This window comes from Ambystoma mexicanum, chromosome 3p, assembly GCF_040938575.1.
Source record: "Ambystoma mexicanum isolate Mex_15411 chromosome 3p, UKY_AmexF1_1, whole genome shotgun sequence".
NCBI lineage: Eukaryota > Metazoa > Chordata > Amphibia > Caudata > Ambystomatidae > Ambystoma > Ambystoma mexicanum.
The window spans coordinates 168320255-168342450 of NC_090925.1; the positions used below are offsets into that span (position 1 = coordinate 168320255).

Below are 22196 nucleotides of genomic sequence, written 5' to 3' on the forward strand. Positions count from 1 at the left end.
CAGACCTGTAGTAAAAATGAACAAATAAACGGCCTGCACCATGGCATCCGTAACATTGAGGAAGTGTGTCGTACATGTATGAGGCGAATCCTGTCTTGTGTACTGCGTGAAGTAATTCAGTCAAAGATTGAATCACTTTGTATTTGAAATTAGTTGTATATTTCTTATTTACTGGTGAGGCGCACCAACGCATAGGCAACTAAGCACTCATCCCTCAGTCCTTAATATCATTTTAAGAACTGAGTAGTTTAGAGAAGGACAGTTTTGATCTTTTGATCTTTTTTCTGAAAAGCCAGGAGGTCCACTGCACCTTGAACATCAGGATGGGGGAGTTCAAGTGTTTATTATCATGACTGGTACACGCCCGAACAGGGCAAAAGCCCTTCTGAACCAGGGAATGCGAATATTAGGAACCCCATTAATGGCAGTAGCTGTTTGCTAGAAGTCACAAGTAATAGCTGGGTCGTATTGCAGGCAGTTGTCAAGCACCCATCTTGATATCTTATTAAAGATATGTTGCATTCCTGTTAAGGTGACCAATCGATCTTTACCAAGCCTGAAGACACGCCGTGAGCCATTAGCAAAGTTCTGAAGGCGTTATTAAATTTAAGTTACATGTCATGAAGTAGCTTTACTTAGATGTTGAAAAGCAGCGGCAACAAGCAGAATCCCTGAAGAACACCCCAGCCAGCAGTTTCCCCCGGGTCTGATGAGATCCTATATAACTCGAGAGGATCTGTTTTTGATATAAGATGCAGGCAATGGGGATGATTTCTCTGAGACCTGCGCAATGTAATACCTTTTCATTGTATTGTTCAGTGTTGTGCATTGCTGCGGCATTAGACAGACAATAAAACAATGTTACCACTGGAATGCGTTGTATTGTTGTTGTGTTGACATCCTTGGACTATTGCCCTTCATAAGAATTGACAGACATTTGGAACTCACCACTCTTCAGGTATTCAACCGCCTTTTCTTTGATTGGCCCAGTCATCTGACCCGTCTTCTCCAGGTAATCAAGAATGTAGATATTGGGGGCAAATTTGACCATATTCTGTTCCCCACAACCGTAGGGCATGGCTAGGAGTTGGTCGATGTTTGACAGGGCAGTGCCCATGATGTCACCTAAAGAGAAACAAGAGTGTGATGGTAATAAGGTATGTGAAGAACAGGACTGTGCAAGGCCTTACTGCTGCTAATGTCAGTGTATGTTACGCAGTGCCAGGGGGTATTAACACATATGACTTCACCTTGTTCAATGATTAGGAGAGCGTGGGTGCACTGGGGAAAGTAAATATAAGTAGTCGGAACAGGAGGCAGATAGTAGAAGGAAAAGAGGGAGATGCCAGATAGGTAAGGACAAGTAAGTAGTAGGGGCATTAAAACTATTAATGGAGGAAATAGGTTATAAAGCTAAGTTTGGGAAGGGTTATTGGGATTATGGACATAGATGATGTTGAAATTATGATAAAGTTTGTTGGTATTTGTTGATTGTTGTTTATAAAATGCAATACAAATATTTTTTACTTTTTAAACTTAATGGAGGAAGGAAAAAAGAAGTGTGAGTGAGGAAGGAAGGAAGAGAAGGCAGATGAAGCAAAAGTAAAATAAAGAGGCAGGGAAGAAAGAAAGAAAGAAAGATAATTGAAAGGGTAGGAAAGTAAGGAAGTGGGGAAGCAAGGCCTGTAGGGGGGAAGGACGGCTTGAGGAAAGACTGGATAAAAGGTAGGGAGGGAAGTAAAGGGGGAACGGATAACGGAGAGAGAGCTTGGAGGGAGTAGGACAGTGTGACCAAGTGAACACGACAGCAGTTCAATGAACCACTAAAAGTGAGTCAACCAGCAGGTGATAAGGGCAATCAAACACCAAGAGAATGAAGTAGAACGTTCTGTCCTAAGGGATCAGAGCACTTGTGGGGCTGGAAGTGATGACATGAAATAGGAAGTGGAGCAGTGACCGAAACATAGCATGGACCACAGAGGCCTTCAAACAAGCACAAAGGAGTTCCATTGAAAAGTAAGTGACTTAATAAATAAACATATGATGCAACTGACCATGAGGGGATGGACTGGTTCAAGAGTTGATGCAATAACGACACGAGGAGGAATGCTTTCCTTACCTAGAATCAGTATGTGTGCTCGCCCAGAATCTGGCAAAATGTTCTCTGGAACCTTCAGTGAGACTGTATCCGACGCCTCGCCATCTCCTAAGAAGAATACAAAGAGAAATAGGGCAGGCATATTATAAGTCATTCCTATATGAATAGAACCGGACCTTCGTTCACATTCGACCACAAACTCAGCAAATATCTTGTGAGAATACTGTACAGATGACTTCTCATTCTTATCCTCAGTCTCCCGTTTTTAGGAAAGGCTGTTCATGTGAAGCTGCCTCCATGAAAAAAACATTCTTCATCATCCTCCTGGTCGGGGTGCAGCCACTGGAAGGCATTTTTACTGACAGACAACATGCCTCCATAGAATTTAGCAAGCTATCACTCGTTGGATGTCAGCATTACTGTCTGCAGCAATAGACTCATATGAGCTAATGGACATTCCTTACTGGAAGAAAGCCACGGGCCGACTCAATCACACTGCACAATTTAAGAATGCCACACTTGCGGACTGGATGAGGCAACAGACGCCAATGAACTCTAGCTCATTGGACAGCGTCTTTTGGCCTCATTACCCCTGTGACGAATCCCGAGCTATCGCCAGTGCTTTAGATGGAGTAGCCCCTTCTCAAGAAGCCAGGGAGGTGATGGTGCTACCTGATACTCCCCCTAGGGGTGGTTCTCAGCAGGAGGATCTCATGGGGGGGGGAGGACCCCATTGAGAGTAGTGACCATGCCAGAAGAACGCAGTACCCCTTTGACCCTCCCATGTTCCCTCAACAATCCTCCAATTGAACACTCGCTAATGCCGCCATGTGTTTTTGTAGCATATCCCAGGGAAGAACTACTGGGACGAGGAAGAGGCCACAAGTTAGGAATATTACTGGCAAGAACGGACACACAAGCACTAGTCTTTAGGATGATTCTATTGGTCAGCTATCATTCAAAAGCAGAGAGGGAAGCAAAAGATGGCGTCTTCATTCTCGCCTTGGCATGGGCTGAGTCTGGCAACGTATGCGCTGACCAGCAGACCAGTGAAGCAGATGGTGTCTGGGGAAGAGGTGCACTCACAGAAGGCCCACGGAGCAGAAGGCAGACCGGAGAAGAGGATGTATACCCGCCGGTGACCGAGGCCATAGCAGTACAGAAAAAGCACAGCGGAACAGCAGTGGAGATGCACGCAAGACCAAGCGAGGCTCCAGTGAGCCTGAGAAGCAGCTGAAGCTGCTGGGAGACCCGCAAACAACTGGAGTGTAAGGGCCGAGACCCTGCAGGTACTAGGGTGGCTAATTCCAGGGTTGGGGAGATGCAGAGGGTGGGGTAGGCCTGAAGCAAAGCACAGAAGGAATCTTAACAGGGGCAGAGTAACCAAGTAAAGGGAACCTGGCACCCATATTGGGAAAATATATCCCGAACAGTAATTAAGAGGAATACGAACTTTGCATATGCAAGTGATACTGACAGACCCTGGCAGGGGAGTAAACCAAGGCTGTGGCTTGAAGAAAGATCAGTTAAAGAGAACTGTGAGAGCAATCAAGTGAAGGGGGTCTGGGACCCAGGCTGGAGAAATGCACCCCACATAGTAATAAAATGGAATACAAAGCTTACATGAATAAATGACACTGAGACCTTGGCAGGAGAGTAAACTAAGACTGTGGGTGAATGTGAAGACAGAGAAAAAGACTGGTGAGAACGAGAACGTTAAGCACCCTACTTGGCAGAGGAGTGAACCAAAGAGGGGGTTCTCAGAAAGGGTCTGGGACCCTCAGCACAGCTTGGCAGAGAGAACCAGACTATTATTCTTCGTCGGAGTACCTGGGAGCCGGGTCTGCTCAGAAAGGGTCTGGGACCCTCAGCACAGCTTGGGAGAGAGCACCAGGCCATTCTTCGTTGGAGTACCTGGGAGCTGGGTCTACTCACAAAGGGTTTGGGACACTCAGGACAGTTTGGAAAAGGTGTCCAGGCCAGCCTTCCTTGTCACAGGGCCTGGAAGCCAGGCCTGCCAAGTAAAGATAAGGACCTATCTTGACCACTCAAGACACTGAGACAATGCTGGATAAAGCTGGAAAGTCTCCAGGTAAAGGAAATCAACCCTTTGAGTCTTGTGGAACTTGTGGTTGCTTTTCTACACCTTTTTGGAGCTAGTGTTTTGAACTATAATGTTGGGCTGCAGGCTGACAGCCAAGAGATATTTCCCTTTTCACCTTATGTTGAGTTAAGGTTGGGAGGGATAGATTACGATGTGGACACAGGACGGGAAACTTTACATTGGACATTCTGACACAGACAGTTCCATTAGCTTGTTTTGTTGCGGGAGGGAAGACCCTCTTAGTGGTAGGGTAAGTTCGGATTTCCTCCAACCCCCCCACCCGTTTTTGTTATTAATAAAAATGTTTTGCCAATCAACATGCCACCCTTCTGTCCGAGCTTTACTCCTACACCCTCAGAACTCATAGTGTTGTATGGGCTATCATTCATTAGAAAATAGTTTCACTGCCTCAATGACCCCTTGCACATATTAATGCAGTTTCACATTTCATTCATTGTTCACAAAGGTCAACAATTTTCCATTGTTCTGACTCTTTGAATGAAGTCACGGTTGTTTCATATTCGCGGTACAGTTTAATAGAGACTAAATTACTGAAAAGGGTATTGTCAGTATTCAGGCTGAACTCGCCAATCACTACCCATATGTCTCTGATAGCATGTTGTCTTTTGGTACTGCTCCTCATTTCCTCTCATCCTGCTACATGCCAAGCTTCTCGACTCACTTGATGTACACGGTCTGCAGCTACTGCTGGTTCTGGCCTGGTTCACTTATCATGATCCTTTGTTGTCGCGTATCATTGATCTTCAATTGTCAAGGTGCAGAGTCCCGCTTTGGGGCATATTTCCACTACTAATTCTTTAATCCTTTACTAAATCATTAATTTGCACACTTGCGTGATTATTACATTCCTCACTCAGTCATTAGCGATTTCTGTAAACCAGTTAATAAAACCTCCTTTCACTCAGCCATGAACTCTTGCACTGACTCAGTAACTTAACCTCTCACTCACAGATTAAGGCCTGCTCTCACTCAGTCATGACCTTCTCAAGGTACAATTCCCTTAACTCCTCATCTCACTCATTCAATACATATTCCTCTTGCAAAACCCAGCATTAACACCTCCTCTTAGTGACTGATAAACTACTCGTCACACAGGTATTAATACTTCTTCTTACTGTTGTCAGTCCTTCTCTCACTCAATCCTCTCACTGATAAATTTGTCTGCACTCTCACTCACTGTGGGCCTCATTACGAGTTTGGAGGTAGCCATGGAGCTACTAGCTCGTAATGAAGGGGGCTGGTCCCGTACGGGCCCTCTTCATTACGGGAGCACCAGGGTTATAATGAGGCCCCCTGTGTCTTCTTCCCACTTTGTTAGTAATTACCTGCTGCTGTGACTCAGTGATTACCTCCTAACAGGCACACACTCGTTAGCATCTCATGTGTACAAATGATCACTGCCTCCTCCCACCGGATCATTAACTTAATTCTTGCTCGACCATCTGCTCCACTTAGTGTCTAGCTCTCACAATCATTCTCTTCAGTCTTTATTCCCTCACACTCTCTCTCACAGTCCTCCTCTAGTCACCTCCTCTCTGGAGGAGGGAGAGACCTTACTGCATCTGGAGGAGGCAGCATATTTTTCCTGTTTTTTTGGACTGAGACAACCCCTTCCCTGCTCCACCTGCAGAAGAACATTACCTTCAGCACAGATGAGGGAGCTATGCGCCTTCTCCTCCAGGATTCCGCCAGGCTGAAAGAGCATTGCAGAAATTAAATTAGTACGCTTCCAACAAATCGATGCAAGGGGAGACAATGGCTGAGCATAGTGGCATCTCACACCCATCCCCTTACTATATTTCATGGGTAGCCACTTGGTTTTAGCTAAAGATATTAATCATGCTGGTTTCATACAGTCACATGACCAAACAGTTCCTTGGTCCCCTAAACGCTGCGACCACCATTGCAGTGGTTCCTGATGGGCCCCATAATATTTGCCACATGTGTCGCGGCTACCTCTGCACGGAACTTGGCAGGCGCCCCTGCAGAATACATCAGATGGTACTAAAAAATGTGTAAAATGCATGTCTCTGCCCAGCGCTCCAGATAAGATTTTTGGGTGGGAGTATTTTACTCCCTATTTTTAAACTTTGAGAGTAAACACCATTTTATGGAGTCAAAAATGTCAGTCAGTCATATTGCTTTATTCGGCATTATACCATCAGCACAGAAATAAGAAAGAAATACAATACAAAGCTTCAATACATATGATAAAGAACCAACACATAAAATGTTAAAAGTGGAGATTAGGGAGAGAGAAAATACCTAAACAGATGAAACAGTGTGCAGTGGCTTCATTAAAAAAATACCTGCATAACTAAGCCCGGTAGACACATTTTGCCACGAAATATACCTCATTAACCAATGCGGTTGATTTACACAACACTATGGCATCCATAACATGAGTAACGCCAGTTTCTTTTTTTTTTTTTTTTTAGGAGTGGCGGTACGTGCGCTCTCCTCGGATCTTTGAGTGCTTCACGCAAGAATAAGATATGAGTCGCACTCTCACTTCCTGCACCGCAAAGCCGGCATGATTCACAGTTACCAATTTTCCAACCACAGGTGAATTTCGCCATCCTCAGGGTGTCTGTTCTGAACTCCATAAAAAGAGGGCGCGCATATGCTGGCGAAATCAAGCCCAGATACTCTTCTGCTCCTTGAAATACTTTTGTACTTTTGTATGCAAAAACTCAGGCCCACTTTTTAATCTTAGACAGTTACTTATGAGTGACTCGTACCAACACAGTTTAATTGTGGATTTCAATTTCTCCTTGGTTCTGGGGGATAGATTTGCAGGCCTCTTCCACATACTATCAAAGGTATCCAGTTAATATGTCGAAAACATTTTTTAGAATGACAAATATGTCGAAAACATTTTACCGAATTTTATTTTTCTAATGTATTATTTTTTTAATTTACATGTTTTTTTTTGTTTTGCGAGTTAAAAAAAAGGGTTAAAGAAGGGGAGTTGAGGGGGGGGAACCTCCCCCATTGCAAACAAAAAATAACAAAAAAAAGACATTCGAAATTGTTTTCTTCAGTGACATGTTTTCCACATTATGGCATTCGAAAAAATGTCATTCGAAATACTCACTAGGAACCACTATCAAAACCTAGCACTTCCAATTGCCCCTTTATGTGTTTTACCCAGGGGAATGAGAGGCCTCCAGGATGGTTTAATAGGTTAAGGAAGGCCTCACAAAACTTTACAAGCTCTGGCGTTACCCATAGCCGGATCAAGTAAAACACCAGTTTCCAGCCTGGACAAGAAACTATGGGCTCAAGGCCGCATTCCATAAACAGGGGGGCATTAGGGGAGCCCCGCGGGAGCCACAGAAGCATTTTACAAAACCTGGTCTCCACAGTCCCCATTTGCTGGCAGTTAACTTGCCCCCATAGAGAGTTGCCCTGCATAGAGAGCTGCAGAAGCCGACTCCATTTTGTAAAAACTGATCGCAGGAGACGCTACACTTTTGCCACGGTCCAAGAAAAATGCCCTTAACCCACCACTGTTTTCCCCCTAAGATAACCTGCGCTCTATCTAGCCGGGCGGACCATGTTCCGCTGTCAGTGAATCTGACATCGAGATAATCATGATAACAAACCTGTTCGGGGTACGACCCATCAAACTTTATACAGATTGAACAGTACCTAGATCACCTTGGCCTAAAAACCAGAACCTTTATCTTGCTCTTATTTAGAGTCAGCCCCAGTGCTGTGCATTGGTTAATGAAACACTCCAGACTAGGACTGATCCCCATAGGAGATGTGGCTAACAAAACAGCATTATAGGAGAAAATTAATGCTAGAAACACATTGCAACCCAACCTCCGGGGATCAAACCTATCCGCTTGGCATCTATTCAACAGCTCTATAATCATCTCATTAATGTACACGCTGAACAGTAGCAGAGCATGGAGACAGCCCTGCCGCACGCCCCTTTCCACCCTGACCTGGGTAGTGGTTTCACCTCCAGAACCCTATCTTACAACTGCAGAGTTATTTGAATACAGTTCTCTCCTTACTCTTACCAGTTCTGCTGGGACCCCCTGCTCGGATGTAACCCGTGGTAGTTAGTCTTTGGGTACAGAGTCAAAAGCAGTATGGAGAACGATGAAGACCACATATACTTTCATTGCTTTCAACACAGTTTATTTATATAAATTCAGGGACAGTCAGAAACATAGATCAAAAGTACTGAAACCCATTCTGAAACCCTGCCTGAAGGTGAGAGATGAGATTGCCTGAGGTCACACTGACCTGTAGCTATTTAAGACAACTTTAGAATAAAAAGCTCTAGTAACAGTAAGCAGGGAGTTTGGTCTGTAATTACCTGTCCCCCTTTATATATACCAGAACTATTTCAGCAGTTCTCCAAGGGTCAGGAATTTTGTTAATTTTGGCCACAGATTGAAAAAGTTCAGCTAAAACGGGTGACCACATGTCCAGATCAACGGGGATCCTGTCTGGACCTGGGGCTTTCTGATATTTGGAATTAAGAATTGTACTTTTGACTTCTAACAGCATGACAATCGTTGGAGAACTGTTACATCCAAACGACGCAGGACCATTGGTATGCACACATTCACCCCCACCACGTCTTCGTACAGCCCGTGGAAATGGTCAAACCAATCCTCAGGGGGGATAAAACAATGAATCGTGGTTGTTGCTCCTCTTTCTGCAGGCCGCCAAAGCCCAGAATGACTTAACGTCATTCCTAGAAGGCACCTCTAGGAGTTGTTCCAGTTCAAGCTTCTGGCTTTCCTCCTTTTTCTTAAGGGTAATGCTCATGTAATTGAACCTACAATGGCGTAACTCCTCTTTGTTCACATTACCCACCCCGCTGGATACAGTCTGATACTGCCCTTTTAGCCATTTGGCACTCCTCATCAAACCGAGGTTTCTGACCACCATCACCTGCCTTATTTCATTAGCAGGATTAGTGAATAAGGGGCTAATACCGGTAACCAAACAATCATACTCGATCAGCCCTTCTCTGTTACTCAATCCCCCCAAAGATGTTTTCAATGCTAGGCAGTGCCCTAAGGTAAAGAGTGTTATTATTTCTTGCCTCCTCGATTTCATCCCATTTACCGGTATGCCTAGCATTTGCACTGATTTCCAGTGGCACACTAGGTACCAGCCTATCACAGTTCCCACCGCTTAATTGCACTTCCAAAGGGAGTGGTTTATGGTCACTGTCTCTACATTTTACAATGGAAAATTCCTCAACAGGTTCCCGCCACATCTCCCGTTACAGGCCATGAGGTTGAGCTCAGACAAGTTTCTTGCTGAATCCAAGACAGGTTTGTGTGCCCTTAACGGGGAACTTGCCTCCAGATCCGGGATATCCCATGCCTGGTCAACCTCATCCCATAGGCCCTTCAGTTCTTTTAGAGGTTCAAACATCAGGTTTAAAGTCACCTCTCACAATAGCGCTCAACGGACCATTGGTTAAATGTACCTCCCTAGAGATCAAGTCCTGCAAAAGAGAGTCATGGTTCCCAATGGATCGGAGCCATACCACCTTGTACATAAATTGAACACGAGCAGAGTATGCCCAACCTTGTTTTTAACGACAACCAGTTGCAAATCAGAACTGCTCTGGGCACTTATCTCAATAAAAGTTAATAATCCCCCCACCCCCACATGGTCTTCCCCTAGCATTTTTTTTGCCAGGGCATTAAAAACCTTGAATCCTGAGACCTCAATCAAAGTTGAAGCTCACATTTCCTGGATACAAACATTCATGCTGGTAGAAATAATAACCAGCCAATCCAGGTCCGTCATATGACTGTCAATCACAGCAACTTTCCAAGACAATACCCAGGCTACCTTAGGTTTAACCAAGGCCTCTGAGCCAGAGGAAGGTTCCTGTTAATCAACCTCTTTGATCTCATCACCCGTGGACATGGAGTTACACAGAGATTTAAACCTCTTTCGTTGACAGAGTCCAGATTGACTTCCATGGTTGGGGGTGGACCGCAAAGGGATCCTTCTTCAATGGCCAAAAGGCTGTCTACCAGTCGCTTTTCTTTGAATATCAACTGAACAAAATAATTTGGACCATTAGGCATGTTCCCTCTTTTACGCATGATAATGTCCACCCTTATCACTGAGGTACACCCTCTAACGTAGCATACCCAGTGTATACTCTTGTTGGTTAGCATCTCCCTATTTTCGTAATCCCCAGATCTTCATTTTGTGAAATTACACATCTAGATGGAGGCTCCCCTTTCCACCCCTCCTATGTTGGACTCTGCAGTCATGGGGACAAATCAATTTGAGTGTGGAGAATAATAGAGACTACCTTTACCCATACTTCCTGGAGGATGGCTTGTGCCTGTGGATAATGTCTGTAATGGGTTTCACCCAATCAGCTACCGTACGCACCTCTTTGGACTCTTTTTTGATTGTGCTTGTTCCTCAAAAGTACTAATTACCTTGGTTTGATGACAAATTGAGGGAGCTCTTTTAGCCCCTTTTAAATGCACAGCTCACCCAGCTAAGCTGGCGGGTGAATGAACACACTCATTATACAACCTAAATAACTGTTCCCCCCCTGGATTTTGGTTATATTGGTCAAGCTAACGACCAGTTCCTTAAACTTCCCAACTTCACACATCACCCGTTTAGTCTGACACCAGAGTTACATTTACATCCTCAGCTGGGAGACCCTTCCATCAACTCAGGGGTCAAGTTCAACTTTTCCCCAATACTTTCCCCTATAGTTTGCATTCCCGTGCTAGTTACTTGGGGCTTTTCTTTCGGGATTCTTACCCCCTCCAGAGAGTCTCCTAAAATAAATCTGTCTTCAGCTACATTGTCCACAGGCATGAGTACAATTAGAGCCTCTAATGATGGGTCACTACTCCAAAGGCCTCTGACAATAATGGCAGATATCTATTCTGTAGGGTAATATTCGATATAATGGAATCCAGTCCATAGGACTCACTGGGGGCTTTCGTCTTTGTCAATTTAACTAGCAGACTCGCCTAAATGTCATGATTAGATGTATTCCTTGCATTTTAAATATTGATGTTAAATTCGCTTGACTGCACTGTGAGCAATTCTGGTCCTTGTGCATTGTGCTTTGCTCCATATTTTAGATGCACACGTTCATTCATTGAATTATTGGTTTGTTTTTGAAGTAATAGAAATGGTTTAAGAACCTTTGGAAGTGATAAACCTTTCCTCAGAGAACAGCTGGGAAGAGGGCTTTAGTATTCAGAAGGTGAATTGATGACACCAAGGGCTTCGCTAAAGGGAAGGGATTTGAGACTCATCTTATGTAAAGATCTGAGCTGTGGTTATTGTAATTTTGGTTTTTGATGAGTCTTGGAACTCATACTGATTAGTGAGATCGGAATGAGGGACCTTGTGGTAATTTATGGAAGTAAAACATGTATTTGTATACGTTGACTCTGGTCTTCCTGTACGTTGACTTTGGTCTTCCTGAACATTGATTTTGGTCTTTCTGTACGTTGACTTTGGTCTTCCTGTGCGTTGACTTTGGTCTTCCTGGTCTCTGGTGATTGCATGTAAAGTGTATTGCTGGGATAGCATATCACAAGCATTGCACTGCTTGTTGTTTGCCTTGCTCCATTTTCTCTGTGCATTAGGATAAATCAAAGAGTTCGCAGAAGGATTTCTGCACCCCGTGAGTAAAACGACAGGTTCTTATGATTATGGTTGTGTTTCACTGCTATGCGAAAAGGAAGGCTACTTGATGCCCACTTATCTAAGATATAGCAAGAGCAAAAATCAGCTCTGGGCAGGCACAGAGGCCGATGTTCCTCTTTCTGATCACCCAGCAACTGATGCTCCTCCTGTTCGCAACAGAAGAAAATATCAGTCTCCCTATGTGAGCAGTGGGCAGAGTTTTTACCTGGCCGGACGGCTGATAGATCAATTTGCGACAGTGTGTTTTAATGGTTGCTTTACTTTTTCTCCCACAGCTTGCCTTCAATATGTAATGGGCCTATCACTGGGTAGTGGAACTACAATGTAGTATAAAGGTGTATTGCGTCTTGTATGATATGTATCGCTTTTTATTCATACACTGTGTGTTTCTACTATGTGTTATACCTAAAGTACTTATAGAAGTGTGGGACCGCTCTGTCACACTTCCGTTCTTAAGAAAGGTGTGGCTTACCTTTCGTGTTGCATGCACTTGCCCCACCTCAAGGTTAGTGGTTATGCCGTACTGAACAGTAAGCTCAAATCAAACTGTAACATTGATCAAAGGATTGCAAATAGAACATGCCCCTCTGATGAATCTCTCTACAGGATGGACTTGGGACAAGTGCTCAGAGTTACGTTTCTGACACTACCATATCATACAAGAACGAAATAGACTTATGAGCTATAATGCCCAAGAATAGACGTTCAAGCCATAATGCACACAAATAAGACAGATGAGCTAGGCACTACATTGGGAAATGTGTTATCCCTACAAACAATCCAAAGAGAAGAAAGCCATGATACAGATCCATAACATTAAAGGGAAGTCTGGGCAAGAGACACAAGATCCCAAAATAACCATGGAGGTTTGTACTGAGATGCCTGTAATGATCAAGGAACTAATCACATTCTGCTCTTATTTTATTTTAATAACATATCAAGCACAGAAATTCCAACAGAACTGGTGGTAGATATAAAAGAACCCCCTGAGTCTGAATGAGCTAACAGGTATTATTAAAATCTTACCAAACAATACGCCTAGGAGCTCAGATGACATTCATGCAGACATTTACAATGTTTTTGACTCATTTAATGTCCTTCTTTTTAAGGAAATAGCCAATTATTATTTTGCTATTGCAAGATTGGAATGAAGCCACAATTGCTACTTTCTTGAAAAAGAATAACTCCAAAACTGACTGAGCTTCTTATAGGTAAAATAACTCCAAATAGTAAAATCATCTCTCAATTAATGACCAACAAATTGAATAATGTAATGTTGGTACTTGTAGCACCATCTGTACAAGGATTTGTACTGAGGTAATGACTTGAGGGACATTACGGAACAAAGAAACTATCTTGTAACATTTTTGGTATGCACAAGTTAAAACTGGCTAAAACTGCCCGCTCCAACTCTGGTTACATATCAACTAGAAACCAGGCCCATGTAAATCATCTCGGTGTTAATTTTGCAATGATCAGGGTCAAATATTTACATTTAACTACCAAAGTGTATTTTCTGAAATGATCCCCACACTAAAAGGATGGCAGAATCTTCTGATGTTAGCTCTGTTTAGATGGCACATGATTAAGATCACGATCTTGGCACATTTTATATAGTTTCTGCAAACTCCCTGTTTCTTTAACAGAACTGTTTCCGCCGGTTGGTAAATCTTTTGCCCAGCTTTAGTTGGAGATTTAAGGAACACGGTATAGACTTTTGATAGGGGCCATCCCCCACTCAAAGGGTGGTGAATAGCTCTCCCGGACTTTCATTAATGATTGATATGTTAGAAGAGAAGGATATATTCTGATTTCTACCTAAACACTGGCAATTGGACTTCTTAAAAAATTGAGAAAACTGTTTACTTTAATATTTGGATCCATGTGTGTAATTTCATGCAAATACCACGCATAACTAAATGTAGCCCCCAATGGAAAACTACTCCATGGGCTCCAATGTATTAGGTTGACATACATAAAATCCATCCACCAGCTTAAATTGAAGAACTGGGTGATGTTCTGCAAGGTTAGATCTGTTGACCTTTGATTACTTTGAGTGGAAATGTAACCTACATCCTATATCTTTTTAAAATAATTTCAGAGCCGTGATCCCCTTAAGAAATGCATGGTTTAAAATAAGTGTCAAAACCCATTGCTTGTTAAATGCACGTGTATTATGAGCATTCACAATTCTGCACTATATCATCTTTTTAGTAAAATAAAGGATGGTGACTTGGACATTAAATCCAAGAAGTGGACTTTGACACTGGGATGGGAACCCATGCACATATTTTATAAAGAAAACCTTAGACTCAGTCCTGCAAAATTTAAATGACTGCTGTAGATGGTGTTAGAGATTTATAATTATCCTAAGAAATTATTCTTCTGGGACAAATTTGATAAGGCAAGCTGCACAAGATGTTAATTGTATGGAGCAGATTCAGTTCATATGCTGGCTTGTTGTGGTTATCAATATGGATTCTGGGTTCAAGTATTTCGGCTTAAATCATTACCAAGTATAATAGAATCTAAGGCAATAATATATTGAGGTTGGTGAAAGAGTAGATCTGGCGTGGTGGAGGATCTGGTGTTTGGTTTGATTGGCATAAGTAGAGCCACACAGCTTCTTAATGGATCCTTGATCCCTGGGAAGCTTGCACCCTGGAGAAACAGATTTATATCTGGAGTTGGAGTATCAATACAATTTGGGGGGGAGGTAGAATTAATAGGACCAGACTAGTATAAAACCCTGTTAGGAATAATTACTGTTAATTGATTAAAACATTGTCTGCTTCTCAATTGAGGAATCTAATTATGTCTTGATTGATGTAATCTGCATGTTTCCTTCTCAATTTGTTTCAATTTCCTTCTTTTGTGCTGTGCGCCATCAGAATATATGTGGTTGTTCGCCTATTTACCTAAAACCCGTTTGTAATATATCATTAAAATCCTTTTAAAAAATAAAGACGGGAGACAAAAATAGATGCGTCTTGCAATCTCTTGTTAGATGACACTTCTTGTTTTAAGAAAAAGGCACACAGCAGAAGCATCAGAAGAGGGTAAAAATGTTATCTGCCAATGAATTAATGTATTTCATACCATAATGAAAGCATCATAAGAAAGCGTCAACAAATTAATTTTATTAATGAGTTTGCCAGGCAAGGTAGCTGTGAAGGCCTCGCAATTTCAGAAACCTTCAATGGAAGACAAATGCTGTGCAGGGCTGATGTGAGAGTGTGATATCAGGTTGCAGGCGTGATTACACTGCTGTGGTTCCTGTGGTGATGGCTCAGTTTCACGGAGTGGAATCACAGTATGTTTCAGGTTTCGAGGAGTGATAGCACATCCTGACACAGGAAACCTGGAATGATGTCACAGTCTGTGGGCAGTTGGGCGGTGATTTTACATTATTAGTAACCGTGGTCGGGGGCACAGCCAATCAGGTTCCTTGGATCGTGGGCTGAAACTGCTGATCTCATCCTGCATTCCATGGAAACCGATGGCTGCTTCCCCCACCGCGTAGTACCATCTTCTTCCCACCCTCCCGTTCATGTCATTTCTTTAGAAACCCCAACCCCCCTCCCTATCCCCACTTACCTGATTATGGCACTCTGTCTCCCCTTGCCAGCTGCCATGGAAATGGAAGAGGGGCTCCTATGGCCTTTTTGTGCCAGTATTTTCATTCAGGAATGTGGAGCACCAGGCGACATCCCATTCCTTGAATGAAAATAAATGTTTTCTAACCCAGGGTGATGATAGCCTTAACACCCTCTCCTGTGTGCCAGATCGGGTCTTATCGGCCCGGGGACCCTCTTTAAAGGCCCAAGCAGTTTAACTCGAGCCCCGGGGCGATAACACCTAATCCGGCCAGCCGGATTGGGTGTTAACGCTATATGATGGTATGTTTCTGCAGCGATGACACAAGTCTCTTTGTATCTCACTGTATATGAAGTTAGATTATGGAAGATCAGAACATTCAGAATTCTCACCTTGAAAACCTGTAGTTTCATTGTTAAGAATTAAACTCCATATTGTAATCACAGATAAAGGAAATAGTAAGGCACTCTACGTATGGCAACCACAGTAAAGACTAGAGGGACACACTTGGAAACAGTCAATGTTTAAACTAAGGTGCCTTTTTGCATTCATAATGTCCTTTAGTACCAAAGTCCCTTTATTAACCTTTTGCTTCATTTATCACCATATTCTGTTCTAACAGTAAATATGTAACTCATGTAAAACAATACAATGGCATTATTTGCTTGGCATAAAGACTGAAGGAGACGGTCCTTTCTCCTTTGATTTACTGACCTTGACGAGGATGGGTTTGATGAGCTTGTCAATGCGTCCCTCGGTGGGCGTAACCGTGATCTCATTGCCGCACACTTCCTTGGAGTCCAGAGCCTCGGTGGTGATGGTCAGGTTTACTTCACCTGAAGAGTGGGGGGAAACATCAGGTAAGAAGGGCTTAAGAAGGGTGGCGGGAGAGGCAGGCACTATCATGGAGGTGAATAGAGAGAGATGCGATGTAGAAGTAAAAGGAAAATTAGCACCTGGGGTGGGAGGGTGCAGCCAATCAGGTTCCTTGGATCACGGGCTGAAACTGCCTACTTCAGCCCGCATTTCATGGAACATGGAGGCTCCCCTGCAGAGCCATCTGCCCCCCACCCTCCCTTATCTTTTTTTTTTAGGGTTCCCTCCACCCCCACCCCACTTATCTCTTTCCATCTGCGGTGGCCCCTCTGCCACTCTGTGGCTGCCATGCAAATGAAAGAGGGGCTCCATTTTGAGCACTGCCTTCCAGATCCATGGCAGCCATCTTGTGCCAGTATTTACATTCATTGAACGGGATGCTGCTCACATCCCGTTCGTTGAATGAAAAGACTTTTTTTTAACACCCTGCTTTTCTGGATTGGAAACCTTGGGTGCTAATAGCCTTAAGACTGTCCAGCGGGCCGGATTGGGTCATATTGCCCAGGGATCCTTGTTAAAAGCCCTCACTTCTCTCAGGCCTTTAATTCAGGCCCGGGCCGATAAGACCCGATCTGGCCCGCCGGATCGGGTCTTAACGCTATGGAAAAGAACAGGGTGGGCATGGGATGGTGGGAGGTGGATACGAAGGAGGATGGAAAAGAGGAAGGAAGAGAGAAATGAATCAAGTGCGGAAATGATACCAGGGAAGATGTCATCACTCGTTAAATGCGCAGAATTAGAAGTGTAATAAAAAAGTAAGGGAACAGTGAACCCAGTAGATTTTGGGGAGGGGTGGGAGCATGTAGCAACACGTGTGTTAAGGGTTTGGAGAGCGGCAGGTAGACGGCAAAGTGGATGTGATGGGCAAAATAAATGAATGAAATTGGAATGTTTTTCATTTTTTCTCAAAACAGACTTATGTTTTAAATGAAAATGCAATGGGGAATTCTAAAAAAGCGCTGGGAAGGTGGTCATTTAGATTTTTGTAATAGTCATATAGGCAGGCTCACTGTCCTTGGCCACCAGGTAAGAGGGGGGCACAGGCCAGCCAACCCCCACCCCAAATGGGCTGAAACGTGAAATTTGACTTAGAGCGCATGCAGCCCTCACAGAGCCCACTTGACTTGCAGTGGGCATAAATGCCAGGAAAGGGCAACCTGCACAAGGGAATGGGAACAGGAGTGGGTCACAGCCATGAGCTCTTAGTTCATGGATGTTGCTTCCACTGTAATACAAACCCCAAATATTGGATGTACGTGATTATTTTGTATACGAAAATCTCCAATTCGAAAATGACAAATTTGAAATGCTTGTATCAAAATCACGTACATCCCCCAGCCCGCTATGCCCCACCGCTATCCCCCACGCTCCAAGCCCCTACCATCAAAACTTACCTCTGCGGCTCAGTTACCTGCTGTTTCGCCCCACGACCCTTTCCCTGCGAGGACTTCTGCCGCAGGGCGCTTTTTAATTAATTTTTCTAAAACTTTATTTATCCCCCACTTTCCTTTTTATGGAAGCGGGGGTCACCCCCGCCATCCCTGAATTCCATTAATGTCGATCAAGGGAAGCGGGGGGTGCGGGGGGACCCTAACTCAACAATATTTTGTACGTTTTTTTTACAGTGCCTAATTGACCATTTTCTCCTATTCGTTTTTTTTTAACGATTTTCTTTCTCCATATACCTCTCCCACCACCTTTTGGCCAGGCATTCGGCTCTTGTGGGTCAAGTCAAGAGTGTGTTCACCTTTGAGGTGTTGTTGGGGTGCACTCCGCGTACACAAACCAATAGCTTTCCTGGTAGCTTTAGATAAAAGTTTGCATTTAATGACGTGTGTGGATTTTGATTTTTCTGTCACATGTGGTGCCGCATTACCCCCAGAACTTAGGGCCCATCCCAGCCAGGGGCCACAGTCATCCCTTGCATGACGTCACATTACCCCCAGAACGTAGGGCTCATCCCAGCCAGGGGCCACAGTCATCCCTTGCATGATGTCACATTACCCCCAGAACGTAGGGCTCATCCCAGCCAGGGGCCACAGTCATCCCTTGCATGACGTCACATTACCCCCAGAACGTAGGGCCGATCCCAGCCAGGGGCCACAGTCATCCCTTGCATGACGTCACATTACCCCCAGAACGTAGGGCCCATCCCAGCCAGGGGCCACAGTCATCCCTTGCATGACGTCACATTACCCCCAGAACGTAGGGCTCATCCCAGCCAGGGGCCACAGTCATCCCTTGCATGATGTCACATTACCCCCAGAACGTAGGGCTCATCCCAGCCAGGGGCCACAGTCATCCCTTGCATGACGTCACATTACCCCCAGAACGTAGGGCCCATCCCAGCCAGGGGCCACAGTCATCCCTTGCATGACGTCACATTACCCCCAGAACGTAGGGCCCATCCCAGCCAGGGGCCACAGTCATCCCTTGCATGACGTCACATTACCCCCAGAACGTAGGGCCCATCCCAGCCAGGGGCCACAGTCATCCCTTGCATGATGTCACATTACCCCCAGAACGTAGGGCCCATCCCAGCCAGGGGCCACAGTCATCCCTTGCATGATGTCACATTACCCCCAGAACGTAGGGCCGATCCCAGCCAGGGGCCACAGTCATCCCTTGCATGACGTCACATTACCCCCAGAACGTAGGGCCGATCCCAGCCAGGGGCCACAGTCATCCCTTGCATGACGTCACATTACCCCCAGAACGTAGGGCTCATCCCAGCCAGGGGCCACAGTCATCCCTTGCATGACATCACATTACCCCCAGAACGTAGGGCCGATCCCGGCCAGGGGCCACAGTCATCCCTTGCATGACGTCACATTATCCCCAGAACGTAGGGCCGATCCCAGCCAGGGGCCACAGTCATCCCTTGCATGATGTCACATTACCCCCAGAACGTAGGGCTCATCCCAGCCTGGGGCCACAGTCATCCCTTGCATGACGTCACATTACCCCCAGAACGTAGGGCCGATCCCAGCCAGGGGCCACAGTCATCCCTTGCATGACGTCACATTACCCCCAGAACGTAGGGCCGATCCCAGCCAGGGGCCACAGTCATCCCTTGCATGATGTCACATTACCCCCAGAACGTAGGGCTCATCCCAGCCAGGGGCCACAGTCATCCCTTGCATGACGTCACATTACCCCCAGAACGTAGGGCCGATCCCAGCCAGGGGCCACAGTCATCCCTTGCATGACATCACATTACCCCCAGAACGTAGGGCCGATCCCAGCCAGGGGCCACAGTCATCCCTTGCATGACGTCACATTACCCCCAGAACGTAGGGCCGATCCCAGCCAGGGGCCACAGTCATCCCTTGCATGATGTCACATTACCCCCAGAACGTAGGGCTCATCCCAGCCAGGGGCCACAGTCATCCCTTGCATGGCGTTTCATACTGTTCTACAACCGATTTTAGTTTATAAATGAGCAAATGTAAAAAGAATGCCTTTAGTGATGGCTTTTTTTTCAAAAACACTAAACACAAAGCAAGGGGTCTAGACTTTTTGATGTAGAGCAATCATTTGGTCAAAGACTCCCACCTTCACTGTACAGACTATGCTTTGTGAAGATTTCTAAAGGGCATTCATACCTCCCTCCTCTCGTTTCTTTTCAGCCCCTTGCCCCCAACTCCCCCGCTTCTCCCGTTTTTATTACTTTTCAGACCTTTCCCTAAAGCCCATAGGTTTTCTTTCACAGAACGGTTCTTGGAAATGGTCTCTGTGACACGATCTTAGTTTTGCAATGGTTTTTGCAAATCAACATTAGGCACTGGGCGCATCAGCTCTCGCAAGGCCTTACCCAGCTTGAGAGGTGTCACGTCCCAATAGAAGGTCTTTCCTTCATCGGCGCACAGGCAGGAGGTGTACTCCTCCTCCGGGCGGGCCTCCAACTTGAACTCCTCCGACTTCTCCAGCTTCGTCAGGATCTGTGTGTGAGAGGGGGAAGAGAGTGAGACCACCAATTCCTCAAGGCTGCCCTGCAGTCATCATCAACTTCAGAGTCTTGTCAATCGAGCCAAATATTTTAAGTAAAATTGATCGCCTCCCTATTATGGTATGGTATTGTTTATTTATATAGCCTATACACAGGCAAGGTTTCCAAAGCATTCAAGGAGAGTGGGAACATGGGGAGAAAATAATCAGTCACTCAGAGCTCTTGAAATTCTGAGATGATAATAGTCTGCCCAGGCAGAGGTAAGTGCATGAAAGTACATTTAACAGTTTGGGAGACAGCAAAAAGTCCTGACAGTGATTCTGCAGATTTAACAGTGTAATTAAGGGGTGAAGACAGGGGAGACAGACTATCTTCAATCGCAGTGCGTACAGATCGCACAAGTGCTCAGAGGGTCACAGGGTGGGGGAGGATCAAGTGCACCCGGTTGGTTGAGACTGGGGTAAGTGCAGAGAGAGCCACTCTCTTGGTTTAATTTTTCAAGTGCATTAATTGAGGGTGGGGTGTAGGGTCCTGAGGCAAGTGCGAGAGAGAACTGGCGGGGTGCCAGGGACCAGTGAGACTCTGAGGTACACCCGGCGGCCCTTCAGCATGCTGTAAGGAAGAGGAGGAAGGGAGGGAAAAAATAGAACTGGGTTAGCAGGGTAGAAGGAGAGAGGAGGAGGAGAGGAGGAAAGTCTTGAGGAGTTTCCGGAATTTAAGGAGATCCTGCTCAAGACGGAGGGTGGCAGGGAGGTTATTCCAGATGGAGGCACCTGCTGAGGATAAGGACCTCCCTCTAAATCTCTGCTTGGAGAACCGGCTCACTCGAAGAAGGTTCAAGGTAGATGAGCAGAGGGCTTGTGAGGGACAGTATTTAGGTAGGCAGCATTGCAGATAGGTAGGTTCCAGGCCCCAGAAAGCCTTGTGGACAATGCAAAGGGTCTTGAATTTGATCCTTGAAGCCAGGGGAGCCAGAGAAGAGATTTCATCTCCAGAGCGATGCAGTGCCTGGGCTTGAGGCTAAGGATAAATCTTGCGGTTCTGTTCTGGATGAGTTGCAGAGGCCGCAGGGCAGAAGAAGGGAGGTTGAGGAAGAGGAGGTTGCAATAGTCCAGGCTGGAGAGAATCAGGGCTCTGGAGACAGTGAGCCTCTGGGGGAAAGTGAGGAAAGGTAGAGTACCTCTGAGGAGGTGAGGCTGATAGACTTTTTAGAGATGTCTGCAATATGGGAGGAGGAGAAGGAGAGAGTGGAGTCAAAGATGACCCCCAAGGTATCTTGCTTCACAGGAGGGTGCGGGCGCAGGGCCAAGGGAGGCCGGCCACAGCGAAAGTGGGAAAGCGGGAGCAGGGGTCCCAATGAAAACAATCTCAGTCTTAGTAGCGTTGAGGCAGAGGTTGTTTGCAGCACACCAAGACTGAATAGTGGAAAGACAGTCCGGTATGAGCGAGGAGGAGGAGGTGGCTGCAGGTAACCTGAAAGATAGTGTGCTTCTCACTTCCATAACTTTATTTGTAGTGTCCTGTTTTACCATTTTGCTTTTTTGACTTTTTCTTTGAATAAAAGCGGTTTGTTTTTGTTAGTAAAATGTGGCACATTCACTGCACACTTGTATGGTGGCGGGTGCGAGCCCTCACTCAACCAAACCAATGAAATTCACTGCCGGTGGTGATAGGGTAGTCTTGAACTCAGCAGCTGTGCTGTGGAATATATTATATATCAGATATAACACAATAGCACTATGGTGTTTGACATAAACCCAGCGGACTGGGCTCCACGAGTTATAGCCCTAACACATTAATGGTTTTGCCTCCCCGCTTCCAGCCTTCTTGATGCAGAACACTGATATGTGCACGATTGTGCCACC

General features: G+C 45.3%; 1 protein-coding gene across 3 annotated transcripts in view; it reads right to left on the reverse strand.

The window, feature by feature from the left end:
- Positions 1–22196, reverse strand: part of LOC138580212 (alpha-2-macroglobulin-like protein 1) — a 328254-nt gene that overhangs the window by 77133 nt on the left and 228925 nt on the right. For all 3 annotated transcript variants that reach the window (XM_069650567.1, XM_069650566.1, XM_069650565.1), the window contains exons 20-24: positions 20197–20323; positions 16221–16342; positions 5865–5916; positions 2120–2206; positions 949–1125 (exon numbers count right to left, since the gene is read on the reverse strand). In XM_069650567.1, coding sequence (XP_069506668.1) covers positions 949–1125; positions 2120–2206; positions 5865–5916; positions 16221–16342; positions 20197–20323 — 565 coding nt within the window. The remainder of the gene's footprint in view (positions 1–948; positions 1126–2119; positions 2207–5864; positions 5917–16220; positions 16343–20196; positions 20324–22196) is intronic.